General features: G+C 43.1%; 1 protein-coding gene across 1 annotated transcript in view; it reads left to right on the top strand.

Moving 5' to 3' along the window:
• The window catches only part of LOC124113640, a 97,313-nt gene extending 94,386 nt beyond the window's left edge, over positions 1–2,927 (top strand). The window contains exons 6-7 of the mRNA XM_046474097.2: positions 242–323; positions 1,899–2,927. Of these exons, the coding sequence (XP_046330053.2) occupies positions 242–323; positions 1,899–2,760 (944 nt within the window). The 3' untranslated portion in view covers positions 2,761–2,927. The remainder of the gene's footprint in view (positions 1–241; positions 324–1,898) is intronic.
• Positions 2,928–13,967: the final 11,040 nt, after the last annotated feature.

The raw sequence follows: 13,967 nt of genomic DNA, 5'->3' as shown, positions 1-13,967 counted from the left end.
AAAAGGTAACAGGCAAGCCAAAATGATCTCAAACAGCTAATTTGGAGGATGCGGGTGGCTCTTCAAGCTCATGTTATAACTATTTAGGCATTCTTTCATTAAACATTCTGTCTTTTATAAGATCATGTATCGTATTGAAGGCCGAATATCGCAGCGTATCAGTTTCGAGTGTCGTTTCACCATTAGTACTACATTCCGCATTCACTCTGAGGCTGTTAACCAAGCTCTTATTGTGTTTCAGCTGCAATAGTTGGAGGAATTGTGGCCGCATCGTTTGTCATCTTTGCCATCCTCATCATCTCCATTGCTGTCCACTGCCGGAGGTAATGGCTTGCATAGATGTAGTATTTGTTTGTTGTTCTAAAATGTCACATTCAGCAATATTCCAGCTATATGACTGTGGACTGTAAATAATCAAGTCCAGACAATCAGTGATTGATATCATGAGCATCAATCCATGTAAATGGAAAAAAATGACATTCAATCAACCGAGTCACCATGTCTGACCACCCAATCCATTTAGTCACCATTTACGACAAGCATAGGTTGCTGGAGATGGAGATTCCGATGGGTACATGGATATAGACACAGACAAACCTGGAATACCAGTCAGCCATGAAATACATGGTTGTTGATTCAATAAAAATAGACAGTTGAACTCCTTTTCATACTACCAGTGAACATCCGCGGTAGTATAGGTCCTCAGCAACCCATGCTTGCTGTAAAAGGCGACTAATTGGATCGGGTGGTCAGGCTCGCTGACTTGGTTAATGCCTGTCATCAATCCCAATTGCGTGGATTGATGTTCATGATGTCAATCCCTGGTTTGTCTGGTCCAGACTCGATTATTTACAGATTGCTGTCATATAGGTGGAATATTGCTGAGTGCGGTGTTAAACAACAAACCAACCAAACCAACCTTTTCATACAAACAATCCTTTCAACGGAAAATCAGGAGATGCTGAATTTGGCTGGAGTTACCTCCCATGCCCTAATTCATACATTTCTGACCAAAATCAATGTTCAAGTATTCAATGTCAGTTCATGCTATATTTCCATGTACTTTACTTGGTTGGTCATTGATTAGTTGATCGGGCACATTGAGTAAAAGACACAATGAATAAATCTTCTTTTAACAAAAACTCAAAGGCCAAAATAAATGTTCATATTTAACATATCATACTATGATTATTTCAAAGCATATAAATCAGATCTCCTCTTGTTTCTTAAAGTTGTGAAGTGTTCTGGTGTTTACTTGGACCCCACTGGCTCTAAAATTTTATTCACACATGTAAAGTCCATAAATTCAAAATAATGATTGTGAAAGTGTTACTTCATGGTGCCAATTTCAACATATTCCAATTCTAGTCCCCTCTGTGGTTTGAACTGTGGACAACATTATATATTTTCATTTGGCTATGTAAGATTAAGGGACATTTATTACAGGGGTGGGTGAGTCAGAGGTTTTGGATGCACTATGTACTGAAATAATGACCCTCCCCAAATGCTTGTCATTTTTGGTGACCCTCCCCATGTCCTTGTACACTTTTTTCATGGCCTTTCCTATAAATGCAAAATGCAAATGCCTTTATATTTTATGATAAAATTTCCATTTGTCATGACCCCCCCAAAATAAATGTCAATATATTTTTACCCTCTCGTATAGACTTTCATACATTTGGGTGACCCTCCCGATTCCCTCAAATCCCCCCCCCCTACTAATAAATGAACTGTCCCTCTGACACTCCCCCCCAAAAAAACAAAAACAAAACACAAACACCTAATAAATACCCTGTCCCTAAACAAGAAAACAGTTATGTTATTTTCACTCCATTTGAGTCACATGTATGTCACCCTACATTGTTATGTAGATAATTATTGTAGTATTTCTGCTGTAGGGTACGTCGAGCGAAAGAACCAGTGAAGCGCGTGGAGATGTACCCAGCCATGAGTCCTACTCCATCTCTGGACGTTGCATCCTACTGTCGCTATGACTACGACGATGACCACTACTGTTCCATCAGTCGGAGTCCATTGAAGGTATCTTCCCAGTATGACTACAACCCAAACAAGAATGTGGTTCTGGGATCAGCAGAGTACAGCCAGCCGGACGAGATTGTGGGCGAGGAGCTCCCTGCCCCTCCTCCCCCTTACAACGGCGGCCTGGACGGACCCCAAACTGAGCCCCTCATGAGCGTTCCCCCGCGGGATTACCTTACTCTACGGGAAGAGATTGATAGTGCTGCAGGAAACCGCACCATGCCGCCACCTCAAGACTACTATGCTGTCATCAATAAGAAAGGCAATAAAAGCCCACCGCCGAAAACACGCAGCAAGAGTGTCACATTCTCTCAACCTGTTGCCATGGTAACACCACTTCCATCAGGTTCTGATGAGTCCATGATGGACAGAGAAGGAAATGAGAAAACTGATGAGTTTCCACCGCCGGTGCTTGACTCCCCAACCAAACCAGAGACCATCCAAATACCCCGGTACGAGGGAGGGCAGCCTCTGGACTCACCAGCACGACCACTGTCCACATTCCGTAGTCCTGACGAAGAGATGAAGCTCAGCAACCAGTTTGATCTGCCTCCCCCTCCTCCGGAAGACTACGACATGGACAACACGTGTCAGGCGCAGTATGACAACATCCCCTACTACAGCGGCCAGGAGAAGTCTTTCTGGTTGCCACCTCACAACTATGCACCCAATGCCATGCCAAATGGGAAAGTGAGAAATATCTATGAAACTGGAGTCTGAGAATCTCGGACACATCAATCATGTGTGCCATGTAGGAGACACAAGCAGGGAGTAATGGATGATCACGAGGGCTGGGATGGGTAACACGGGTACTCGGGTCGGGTGGGTCCTGAGTAGGACCCAGGTACCCACAGGACTACCCGAACATGTGGTTAATCACTTGATTTATTGTTTAATGACAAAAACTTACTATAGCTCAGTGGTTACACTACAAGTCGCTAATGTTCGCATTTCTTTCTGACGATGCACACATTCCTTTTGACTTGTAAATGTTTGAGTAAAGATAAAGCTTCAGTCAACTTCAGTGAACGCATGATCTGATTGTTTAATACATGTATCTAAATAGTTTTAGCCAGGGCTATGGTAAAACAATTACCAATCAGACATTTTGTTCCCGACTCTTGAGACTTGCAGCGGGTACCTGGGTAGGGTCGGGTAATAGGGGGTCGGGTACCCGGGTAGTTAATTTGGACTCGTCCCAGCCCTAATGATCACTCACCATGTAGGCATGTCTGTCACCCACATCTCAACACCAGTGCAGTGGTAGATATGAACACAGAGCTTCATTAGCCACACAGGAGAGTAGAAAGAAACATCTACAAGCCCTCAACACGAGTCCCCATTTTTATTTGGTGACTGATAAGAAGGTAATTACTTGCTAATTTAGGTACTCACTCAATATGTGCTGCATCACAAAAAAACTTTGCAGTAAACTAAAGTAATGTCAACTGAACCTTGCCAGAATAGGAAACCCTATTTCCTGTCAGACTGAAACATCACTGGGACAGGGACATCGCTTGCTACCTTCCAGCGGCCATTTTTACTTTCTACTGACTCAGGCTAGCCTTATAACTTCTAACCCTGCAGTGGTGCAGACAAGAGAATAGAACTGTCAATACTGTACTTGCAACAATGTTGCACATGTGACATTAGTACAATGAAACCGAGACTATTACAGTGTTGTCTGTGAGGTTCCGATGTGTGTACATTTAGCACAGCAATGTGTATAAATTGTGTTTGGACCTGTCATATTTATTCTACTGAGGAGACAGACTAGGATGGACATGCTCTAAGTGTATATATTTGTGAGCTGACCTGACGTGTTAATCCAGTGTTCATTTGTTAGTGCTCCGGGACAGAGCATCACAGAACATCACAGAACATCACAGAGTGAGACCTGGTTACAGGAGACCTCATCACAAAAACCCCGGCAAAGTTGGTGAAAAATACAGAAATCATCATAAAGATTGGAATGAAATTCTGCTCAACATTTTTCAGATTCTTCAACTTTGAATTATTTTCACAAACCAATGAAGTGGTCACCTGTTCCTTCTCCACCTTGTTTCGCCACTGCACAGCATCATGGACCAACCCGGGTGGCGTCATTCAAGATGCATCTTGGCACTGATCATCAATTGAAATCATTCTAGTCATCACAGAGATTTAGATGAGTAATATCAGGTGTATTATAAGCCACGTCAGATAACTATGGATATCCTGCTCTGTTGATTGCTGCTGGAATATATAGTGCAATATAAGGGACTGAGTCTGTCTCCCTAGGAACTATGTGCAATATACAAGAGTACAATGTATGTACTCATTGATCATGGCTACAACACAGATACATTGTAGCACAGCTGTAGACAATACCTCTAGGACAACCAGGCAATATATATAGTGTATGTCTAATCTGTTCACAATATATATCCATGGCTACAACACAGATACAATGTAGCACAGTTGCAGAAACCTATGATGATAAGACTGTTTATGCCATGACATCAGGACAAAATGTTTGTTAGTATTCCTGGCAAGATCTATGCCAGGCCATATTCTCTCACCCTACAGTATGAGTGTTAGTAGACGATCATGTAATCACTGTGTAATCACATAACCATACTCACAAGTGTTCATTATGTCACACCATCATTGAAATTCATTACAATAGTCAATATTCTACATGATATTCACCCACAGATTTGTTATATTTCATTGCACATACTTCTTCCTATATCTGCAATATACCTCTATGTAGACACCTTCCTGTTTCTATAGACCTGCCTTAGTGGATGCCATCTTACTCTTATGAAAGGCAATTAGATCTCCTCGAGAGGAGGACATCTTTCTCTTCAAGATAGCCAGTTGATCTCCTCAAGAGGAGTCAATGTTACTCTCTTCAAGAAAGGCAAGCAGATCTCCTCAAGAGGAGGACATCTTACTCCCTTCAAGAAGGCAATTAGATCTCCTCAAGAGGAGGCCATCTCTCTCTTCAAGAAAGGCAAGTAGATCTCCTCGAGAGGAGGACATCTTTCGCTTCAAGAAAGGCAAGTAGATCTCCTCGAGAGGAGGACATCTTACTCCCTTCAAGAAAGGCAAGTAGATCTCCTCGAGAGGAGGTCATCTTTCTCTTCAAGAAGGCAATTAGATCTCTGTGAGAGGAGGCCATCTTTCTCTTCAAGAAAGGCAAGTAGATCTCCTCAAGAGGATATCTTACTCCCTTCAAGAAGGCAAGTAGATCCTCTCGCGAGGAGGACATCTTACTCTCTTCAAGAAAGGCAAGAAGATCTCCTCGAGAGGAGTCCATCCAACTTCATTCCTGAATGGAAAGTAGACCTCCTCGAGAGGAGGCCATCTTACTCCCGTGGTGAAAGGTCCATGGTTATGACCAGGGAATAGATGATCACGAGGTGCTTGTGGAAGGCCTTCACAATTACTCCTAATGGCATAGTTATATAAACACCTGTTGTTGATCAAGGTTAAAGCTGTATCTAAAATATTTTTGAGAATCATTATTGAATAATGCATGAGTTTTATGAGTGCCTCATGGTTTAATTTCCTGTAGATACGAAGTGATAAACATGTTGAGCTTTATGTTCTTTCAATACAGAATATCAGTTTCCCCGTACATTGTGTTATTCTCTAACCCTGTATATGCTAGTTGTGACAATACATACCACTATAATTGAGTGAGTAGGGTTTTACACCACTTTTAGCAATATACAAGCAATGTCATGGCGGAGGACAGAAATGGGCCTTACATATTGTACCCATGCTGGGATTCGAACCAGCGCCTTCAGCGTAATAAGCAAACGCTTGAACCACTAGGCTAAACCACCACCCTTAATATAGATAAAATCAATTTGATTTCTATTTTTGTCCCCAATTACCCGTGTCCCGCTCTGTGCACGGCATGCCTTATAGTGGTAGCTGTCCTTCAACATCCAAGTTGGTTGACATAGGCTAGACATGCGGTTCTATTTTTCTACAGTCCATTATGTCTATGGTAGTGCCCTGTGTTGTGATGTGACTTCTGTTGTCTCTGTACCAGCGTATGTCTTGCTGCTGAAGCACACTGCTAGATCAGATGTCATATATTACTATTATAAAAGTTAACAATATGTGCCATGTATTTATTATTGGTTAACCAAAGTATTGAGGCAAGTGCAGGAGTGGGTGAGTGGATGGGTGAGTGGCTGGTTGGCTGGCTGGGTGGATGGGTGAGTTGTTGGGTTATCGGGTAGGTGTGTGAGTGGGCAGGTGGATAAGTGGGCTGATGGATGAATGGATGGGCGGGTGAGTGGGTGAATTAGTGAGTGAGTGAGTTGGTGGGTGGGTGAGTGAGCATGAGGTGTGAGAGGGTACATGCAAAGATTGGAGGTGAGAGACACAGACAATGAAACAGTTTTACATACAGGGCTCTGGGTCCTTCCTCAGCTTGATAGGTATTTGTCCGTCTACATTTAAGTATCAGGCTTCTGACAGTCGTGGTGCCAAGATGAGCTTGTGGAACAAGGCCTGACCACTATTTCTTTACATATGACATAAGCATGCATCTGCGTCATGTGTACTGTGAAACTGAATGGGCAATGATGGATACAAGATTTAAGATTAATATATTCTACATATAGTGAGATGTATAGCAGTTATCCTCTAGACACCACTGCTCTATGGTGGAAGTAATGTATACATGTATAGTACAAGTATAATTATAAGCATGTGTTTTGTACATCTGCATACTACCAACAGCATGTGAGACATTGTATTTGTGTAGTGCAATACCCACGGTGTACATATCTCCAAATAGTCAACTCCCTTGTTGCTTCCACAGTGATTGGATTACCAACAGGCCTTCCTTCCCTCTCCGATCATCATTTTAGTTTCTTTCCTCTCCTACCCTCCCGATGCCCCACCTTCTTCTCCCCCTGTAACAGGTGTCCCTAACCGTCTCTCTCCTACCATCCCCATGCCCCTCCTTCTTCTCCCCCTGTAACAGGTGTCCCTAACTGTCTCTCTCCTACCCTCCCCATGCCCCACCTTCTTCTCCCCCTGTAACAGGTGTCCCTAACCATCTCTCTCCTAGGTGTCCATACATACCCTCTCCAACACCACCATCTTAACCAGGTGCCCCATCCATACCAACACCCAACAACCACCCTCCCCATGCCCCACCTTCTTCTCCCCCTGTAACAGGTGTCCCTAACCGTCTCTCTCCTAGGTGTCCATACATACCCTCTCCAACACCACCATCTTAACCAGGTGCCCCATCCATACCAATACCCAACAACCACCCTCCCCACGCTAATTCTTCTCCCATTGTAACCAGATGTCCACCCATACCCCCTCCTCAGCACACAAATCCTTCTCCCCATGTAAACAGGTGCCCCTAACCCTTACCAACACCACCATCATAACTAGGTGCCCCACCCATGCCAATACCCAACAACCACCCTCTCCACATAGCACCCACTATTTCTTCTCCCACCATCACGAGATGTCCACCCATACCCCACACTTATTCTTCTCCCTATGTAACAGGTGCCCCTAACCCGCTTCAAGAGCCCCATCATAACCAGGTCCCCCACCCATACCTTTACCCAATAGGCACCCTCCCCACACTAATTCTTCTCCCCATGTAACATGTCCACCCACACCCCGCACAATAATTCTTCTCCCACTGGAACTGTGTGTCCATCCTTCCCCTACCCTGTCAATGTGTATTTGTGAATGATGACCATCAACACTGCACTCTTCTTGTGCATTTGTGATATGTGTCTCAAGGATATACATATTATGTTGTTGCTTTCTATGTCCTCTGTCAACTCCAACTTCAGTGTACATAGTGCTCATATAGCTTCACGAGGCCAGGGATACCGGATAAAGACTTGACCATTGATTTGAATCCCTACACATTCAATTCTAAACACCACTTTTTTGTCATAGAGCTGAAAACGTCTTGTACATACTTTGACCTTATTCTGTCTTTGAGATGACCAAGTCATAATTCCCCAGTAGCTGACCAATCAGTGATGTCTTCCACGACACAGACTCTTCCAGCAATGTGGACAATCTGGCACAGCAACTTCAATTATCCAGTGTAATTTATTTCATCCTAGTTATTGTGATGTCACTCTATATTGTATTATATCTATATCCAACAAACAAGTTCAGCCTAACAGCTGAAACCTCATATCAACAAGAATGCTTCCATAATCATCACGAATCTCTGAGTGATTTGTTCACCACATGCATCAGATTTTGAAACCACGACATCTCGAACTTGCACACAACCATCTGTTTCATTTCGACAAATATGTAGTTGGTTGTGTTTGTGTGTTGGCTCCCCTTCTGAAGACCTCAAAATGTCTTATCATTTAATTATTATTATTTTTCACAATTTTTGGTTGTCTCTCATTGCCTCAAATACGCTCAAATCATTTTGTGTCATAGCTTAGTTTTGAATCTTGAAAGACAATAAGTTACAAATAGTCATCCAATCAAGTTACGCTCATTCAAGAGAGGAATTCAGAATTCAATGTGAGAGATGGTGATGTCGCTTCCCAAACTTAGCTATGGTAGTGAATGAATACAGAGTATCTTTCATAATAGTATTGAGATGAAATACACTGGATAACTGAGGATGCCTTCTTGGGACCACATATAAAACAGCAGAAATAGCTTGAGAAATAGTATTCAAACTTTACATTTTTTACTATAAAACTTAGCTCATGTATTGAATTCTGTGTAGTGCTCAAATACACCATTGCCAAAAACAATCAGATATTTTGCTGACTTGCATATGTTGTTAAGTATTAAAGGATATTACCCCCTGACATTAGTTCAGGTTTCATGAAATGACTCATCCTTGAGTATCATGCTACAACAGTTTCTCCATAGTAAAATGCCAAGTGTAGCCGTAAGTAGATGCAGTAGATCTGAACAGCATCTATCCGGTCTGAGACCAATGCTAGATGCGGTAGAGCTGAACAGCATCTATCCGGTCTGAGACCAATGCTAGATATAGTAGATCTGAGCAGCATCTGTCCGGTCTGAGACCAATGCTAGATGCGGTAGATCTGAACAGCATCTATCCGGTCTGAGACCAATGCTAGATATAGTAGATCTGAGCAGCATCTGTCCGGTCTGAGACCAATGCTAGATACGGTAGATCTAAACAGCATCTATCCGGTCTGAGACCAATGCTAGATGTAGTAGATCTGAACAGCATCTATCCATTCTGAGACCAATGCTAGATGCGGTAGAGCTGAATAGCATCTATCCGGTCTGAGATCAACGGTAGATGTGGTAGATCTGAGCAGCATCTGTCCGGTCTGAGACCAATGCTAGATGCGGTAGAGCTGAACAGCATCTATCCGGTCTGAGAACAATGGTATATAAGGTTGAGATGAACAGCATCTGCCCAATCTGAGACCAATGGTAGAAGCTGAGCAGCATCTATCCAGTCTGAGACCAATGGTAGATGCGGTAGAGCTGAAAATCACTTTCCAAGTCTGAGACCAGTGGTAGATGCTGAACAGCATCTGCCCAGTCTGAGACCAATGGTAGATGCTGAAAATCACTTTCCCAGTCTGAGACCAATGGTAGATGCTGAACAGCATCTGCCCAGTCTGAGACCAATGGTAGATGCTGAAAATCACTTTCCCAGTCTGAGACCAATGGTAGATGCTGAGCAGCATCTGCCCAGTCTGAGACCAATGGTAGATGTGGTAGAGTTGAGCAGCTCATGCCCAGTCTGAGACCAATGGTAGATGCGGTAGAGTTGAGCAGCTCATGCCCAGTCTGAGACCAATGGTAGATGTGGTAGAGTTGAGAAGCACTTGCCCAGACCGAGACCAATGGTAGATGCAGTAGAGCTGTCATATTTCTATGCAATGTCAACCTGTTGATTACCACATGTCAACATGGATATTCTAGGCTAATAGTAATTCTTTAATGTAAACAGGCTTTATTAAAAGTACATATACCTGTTTCCAGTTTGGATCACATGCCCAATACCATGCCTCCCATCCTATGATCCGGAATGGTAATAGCTTAGTTCTTATAACACCATTGTAAATCACCTTCTTGATAAGCAAACTGCTAGCAATGTAATCACCATGCTTTCAAATAGCGCTTGTCAAACCTAGATGTAACTATTCTTGTAATGATGTGTCTGTGTGTACATCCCCCTGGGGAACTAGGTTGAGCTGCTTCTCTTCTGCTGCTGAATAGTTATGGACTATCTTATGTCTCAACCTGTGCCTCAACTTGCTTGTTGTATTGGATACACATAGCTCAAAGCCTTCCGCCAGCCATGTTTGATACTATATTACCTGATGTTCAGTGTATTCATATAAACACAATAAACAAACTCAATTTACATTACACAGTGTGTCAGTCTTGTTTCATTCCACACTGAGGGGTTTATGATAAAACACCTCATCAGCTAGGGAGAGTCCGTGAATAAATGATTTCACACCACATTTAGCAATGTTTCTGCAACAGCATGGTGGGGACACCAGAAATGTTATTTGTTTGTTGCTTGATGATGCATTCCAGCTTTATTCCAGCTATGTGTTAGTTGCCTGTAAATAACTGAGTCTGAACCAGACAATACAGTTATTGATATTGTGTTTGATAAAGTGTAACGATCCATTTGGTTACTTCCTAAGACCAGCATAGGTTGCTGGGAAATAATTCTAACATGGAATTTCCATGGCCACAACTGAAATGGGCTTCACACATATTAACAGTCTGGGAACCCATAAGGATCCGGGGTAGAATAGGTCTTGTGCCATAAAAGGCAACTATGTTTGTTGTAAGAGGCGACTAACAGGATTGGGTGGTCAGGCTCACTGACTTCGTTGATGCATGTCATTGTTTCCCAATTGCGTGGATTGATGCTCATGTCAATCACTGGATTGTCTGGTCCAGACTCGATTATTCACAGACTGCTGTCATATAACTGGAATATTGCTGAGTGCGGCGTTAAACAACAAACATCATCATCATCAGATGTTCTTTCTAAAAATGAACTGCCACTCTTGCTTTTGATATTCTAAGACTGGATCTTCGCTGGTCGTACATCTAATGAACAAATAAGAGTGCATTGTGAAATTCAGTAAGATCAACACAGCACGACATTTGGCTTTACTCTATCACATACTGTGAGACCTACGGGGGCACAATGTACAATTCACCCGTGAAGATCCGGGGTAGAATAGGTCTTCGGCAACCCATGCTTGCCGTAAAAGGCAACTATGCTTGTCATAAGAGGCGACTAACAGGATCGGGTGGTCAGGCTCGCTGACTTGGTTAATGCATGTCATCGATCCCAATTGCATGGATTGATGCTCATGATATCAATCACTGGATTGTCTGGTCCAGACTCGATTGTTGCAGACTGCCGTTATATAGGTGGAATATTGCTGAATGCGGCGTTAAACAACAAACCTACCAACCAACCAAATGTACAATTGGATATCATTTGTTTTGTTGTATTGTCAAGATATAATAACAATGTCCACACTCATGTATGCTCAAAGCACAAAATCATTATGCCCCAGTGAATAAATCAGTGTGGACTCAATTTCGTTCTCAGCTCCCTGGTGAGTATACAACCCAAGCTGCCTGTGAGAAACCAGTAGGTCAACCATCACATTACCATCACATCCTAATGGGTGATGGACCGGCTGTGTTTTCAATGTAGAGGTTTTCAACTCATGCAAACACATTCTGATTTATTTCACAAAAATGGCAACTCACTACACACACCGATCTGTCACAATTTCAGGCTCAGTCAGGTAGAGAATGTGACTGCCCTCCCCAGTGTTAACACCAGCCATCATACACACACAGCACCCCAATCCCCCAATCCCCCAGCCCCAGTTAGAGTTGGGATGTCTGTGTGTGGAGTCCTAGCTCATCATAAAGCTCTGTTGATCGATGGTGGGACTGACAAATACCACAGACAATGCAACCCTCCTCACGTCCATGGCATAACCCAGGTCATGTGACCTGTTCACAGTGTGCAGGTCTGTCCCGTTAAACGTCGGCAGATTTACGAATCCCCGTGAAAATCTTTCATTAAGACACTGTCAGAGTTTAACTGAAGGAGATTAACAGCGGAGTGACGGCAGAGCTTTATTTTATCCAACAACATCCGCTTTGACTGAGCTAACCTTCAAATTCCCAAGTACAGAAATCAGTAACAGTAACATATACTGTAAACCTGCAAAAATTAATTGGGTATCAAAGAACCCACCACCATTCAGCTCAATATGAAGATAATTAACATTTCTTAAAACCATCCAAAGCAAACCTGTTCTGAATACCTCTCTTGTAAAATCTGTCCTTCAAACCCACTCCCGACCCTGCCTGATTCAAACACCCAGCCAGCCCTTCCTACGCCTGATAACTAGCCATTGGCAGTCAGTCTACAGTCATCAAATTATTGATGGTCTGCAGAGGCCAGTGTATTGATGGTCTACAGTGGCCAATGTATGGAAGGTCTACACTGGCAAATGTACTGATGGTCTCCACTGGCCAATGTATTGATGGTCTGCAGAGGCCAGTGTATTGATGGTCTACAGTGGCCAATGTATGGAAGGTCTACACTGGCAAATGTACTGATGGTCTACAGAGGCCTATGTACTGATGGTCTATACTGGCCAATGTACTGATGGTCTCCACTGGCCAATGTATTGATGGTCTGCAGTGGCCAATGTATTGATGGTCTACACTGGCCAATGTATTGATGGTCTGCAGTGGCCAATGTACTGATGGTCTACACTGGCCAATGTATTGATGGTCTGCAGTGGCCAATGTATTGATGGTCTGCAGTGGCCAATGTACTGATGGTCTACACTGGCCAATGTATTGATGGTCTGCAGTGGCCAATGTATTGATGGTCTATACTGGCCAATGTACTGATGGTCTCCACTGGCCAATGTATTGATGGTCTGCAGTGGCCAATGTATTGATGGTCTACAGTGGCCAATGTACTGATGGTCTACAGTGGCCAATGTACTGATGGTCTCCACTGGCCAATGTATTGATGGTCTACACTGGCCAATGTATTGATGGTCTGCAGTGGCCAATGTACTGATGGTCTACACTGGCCAATGTATTGATGGTCTGCAGTGGCCAATGTATTGATGGTCTACACTGGCCAATGTATTGATGGTCTGCAGTGGCCAATGTACTGATGGTAAACTGTGGCCAATGCATTGATAATGCACACTGGCCAATGTATTGATGGTCTATAGTGTCCAATGTATTGATGGTCTACAGTGGCCAATATATTTATGGTCTACAGTGGCCAATGTTTTGATGGTCTACAGTGGCCAATGTTTTGATGGTCTACAGTGGCCAATGTTTTGATGGTCTACACTGGCAAATGTACTGATGGTCTACAGTGGCCAATGTACTGATAGTCAACTATGGCCAATGCATTTAAAATGTACACTGGCCAATGTATTGATTGTCTACACTGGCCAATGTATTGATGGTCTACACTGGCCAATGTATTGATGGTCTACACTGGCCAATGTATTTATATTCTACACTGGCCAATGTATTGATGGTCTAAAGTGTCCAATGCAATGGTGGTCTACACTGGCCAATGTATTGATGGCCAACTGTGGCCAATGTATTGATAATCTACACGGGCCAATGTATTGATGGTCTACAGTAGCCAATGTATTGATTTTCTACACTGGCCAGTGTATTGGTGTATTGACACAATGGCAAATGTGTTGATACAGGTCTACAGAAACTGAAAACACAGCTTAATAAGACAACAGAAGGTGAAGCAGGTTTAAGTTTTATCCCACTGTCCCCACAGAAAGATAATGAGGCTACTGACAAGTTACAAATGGTTTGTTTCCAGACTTAAGAGATGTCTACCCTTTTAAGTAGTGCACCAGGTA

Source organism: Haliotis rufescens, unplaced genomic scaffold, assembly GCF_023055435.1.
Source record: "Haliotis rufescens isolate VD_foot unplaced genomic scaffold, xgHalRufe1.0.p SCAF_5, whole genome shotgun sequence".
Taxonomy (NCBI): Eukaryota; Metazoa; Mollusca; class Gastropoda; order Lepetellida; family Haliotidae; genus Haliotis; species Haliotis rufescens.
The sequence above is the reverse complement of the archived record's forward strand: the minus strand, read 5'-3'. Positions and strand labels throughout refer to the sequence as shown.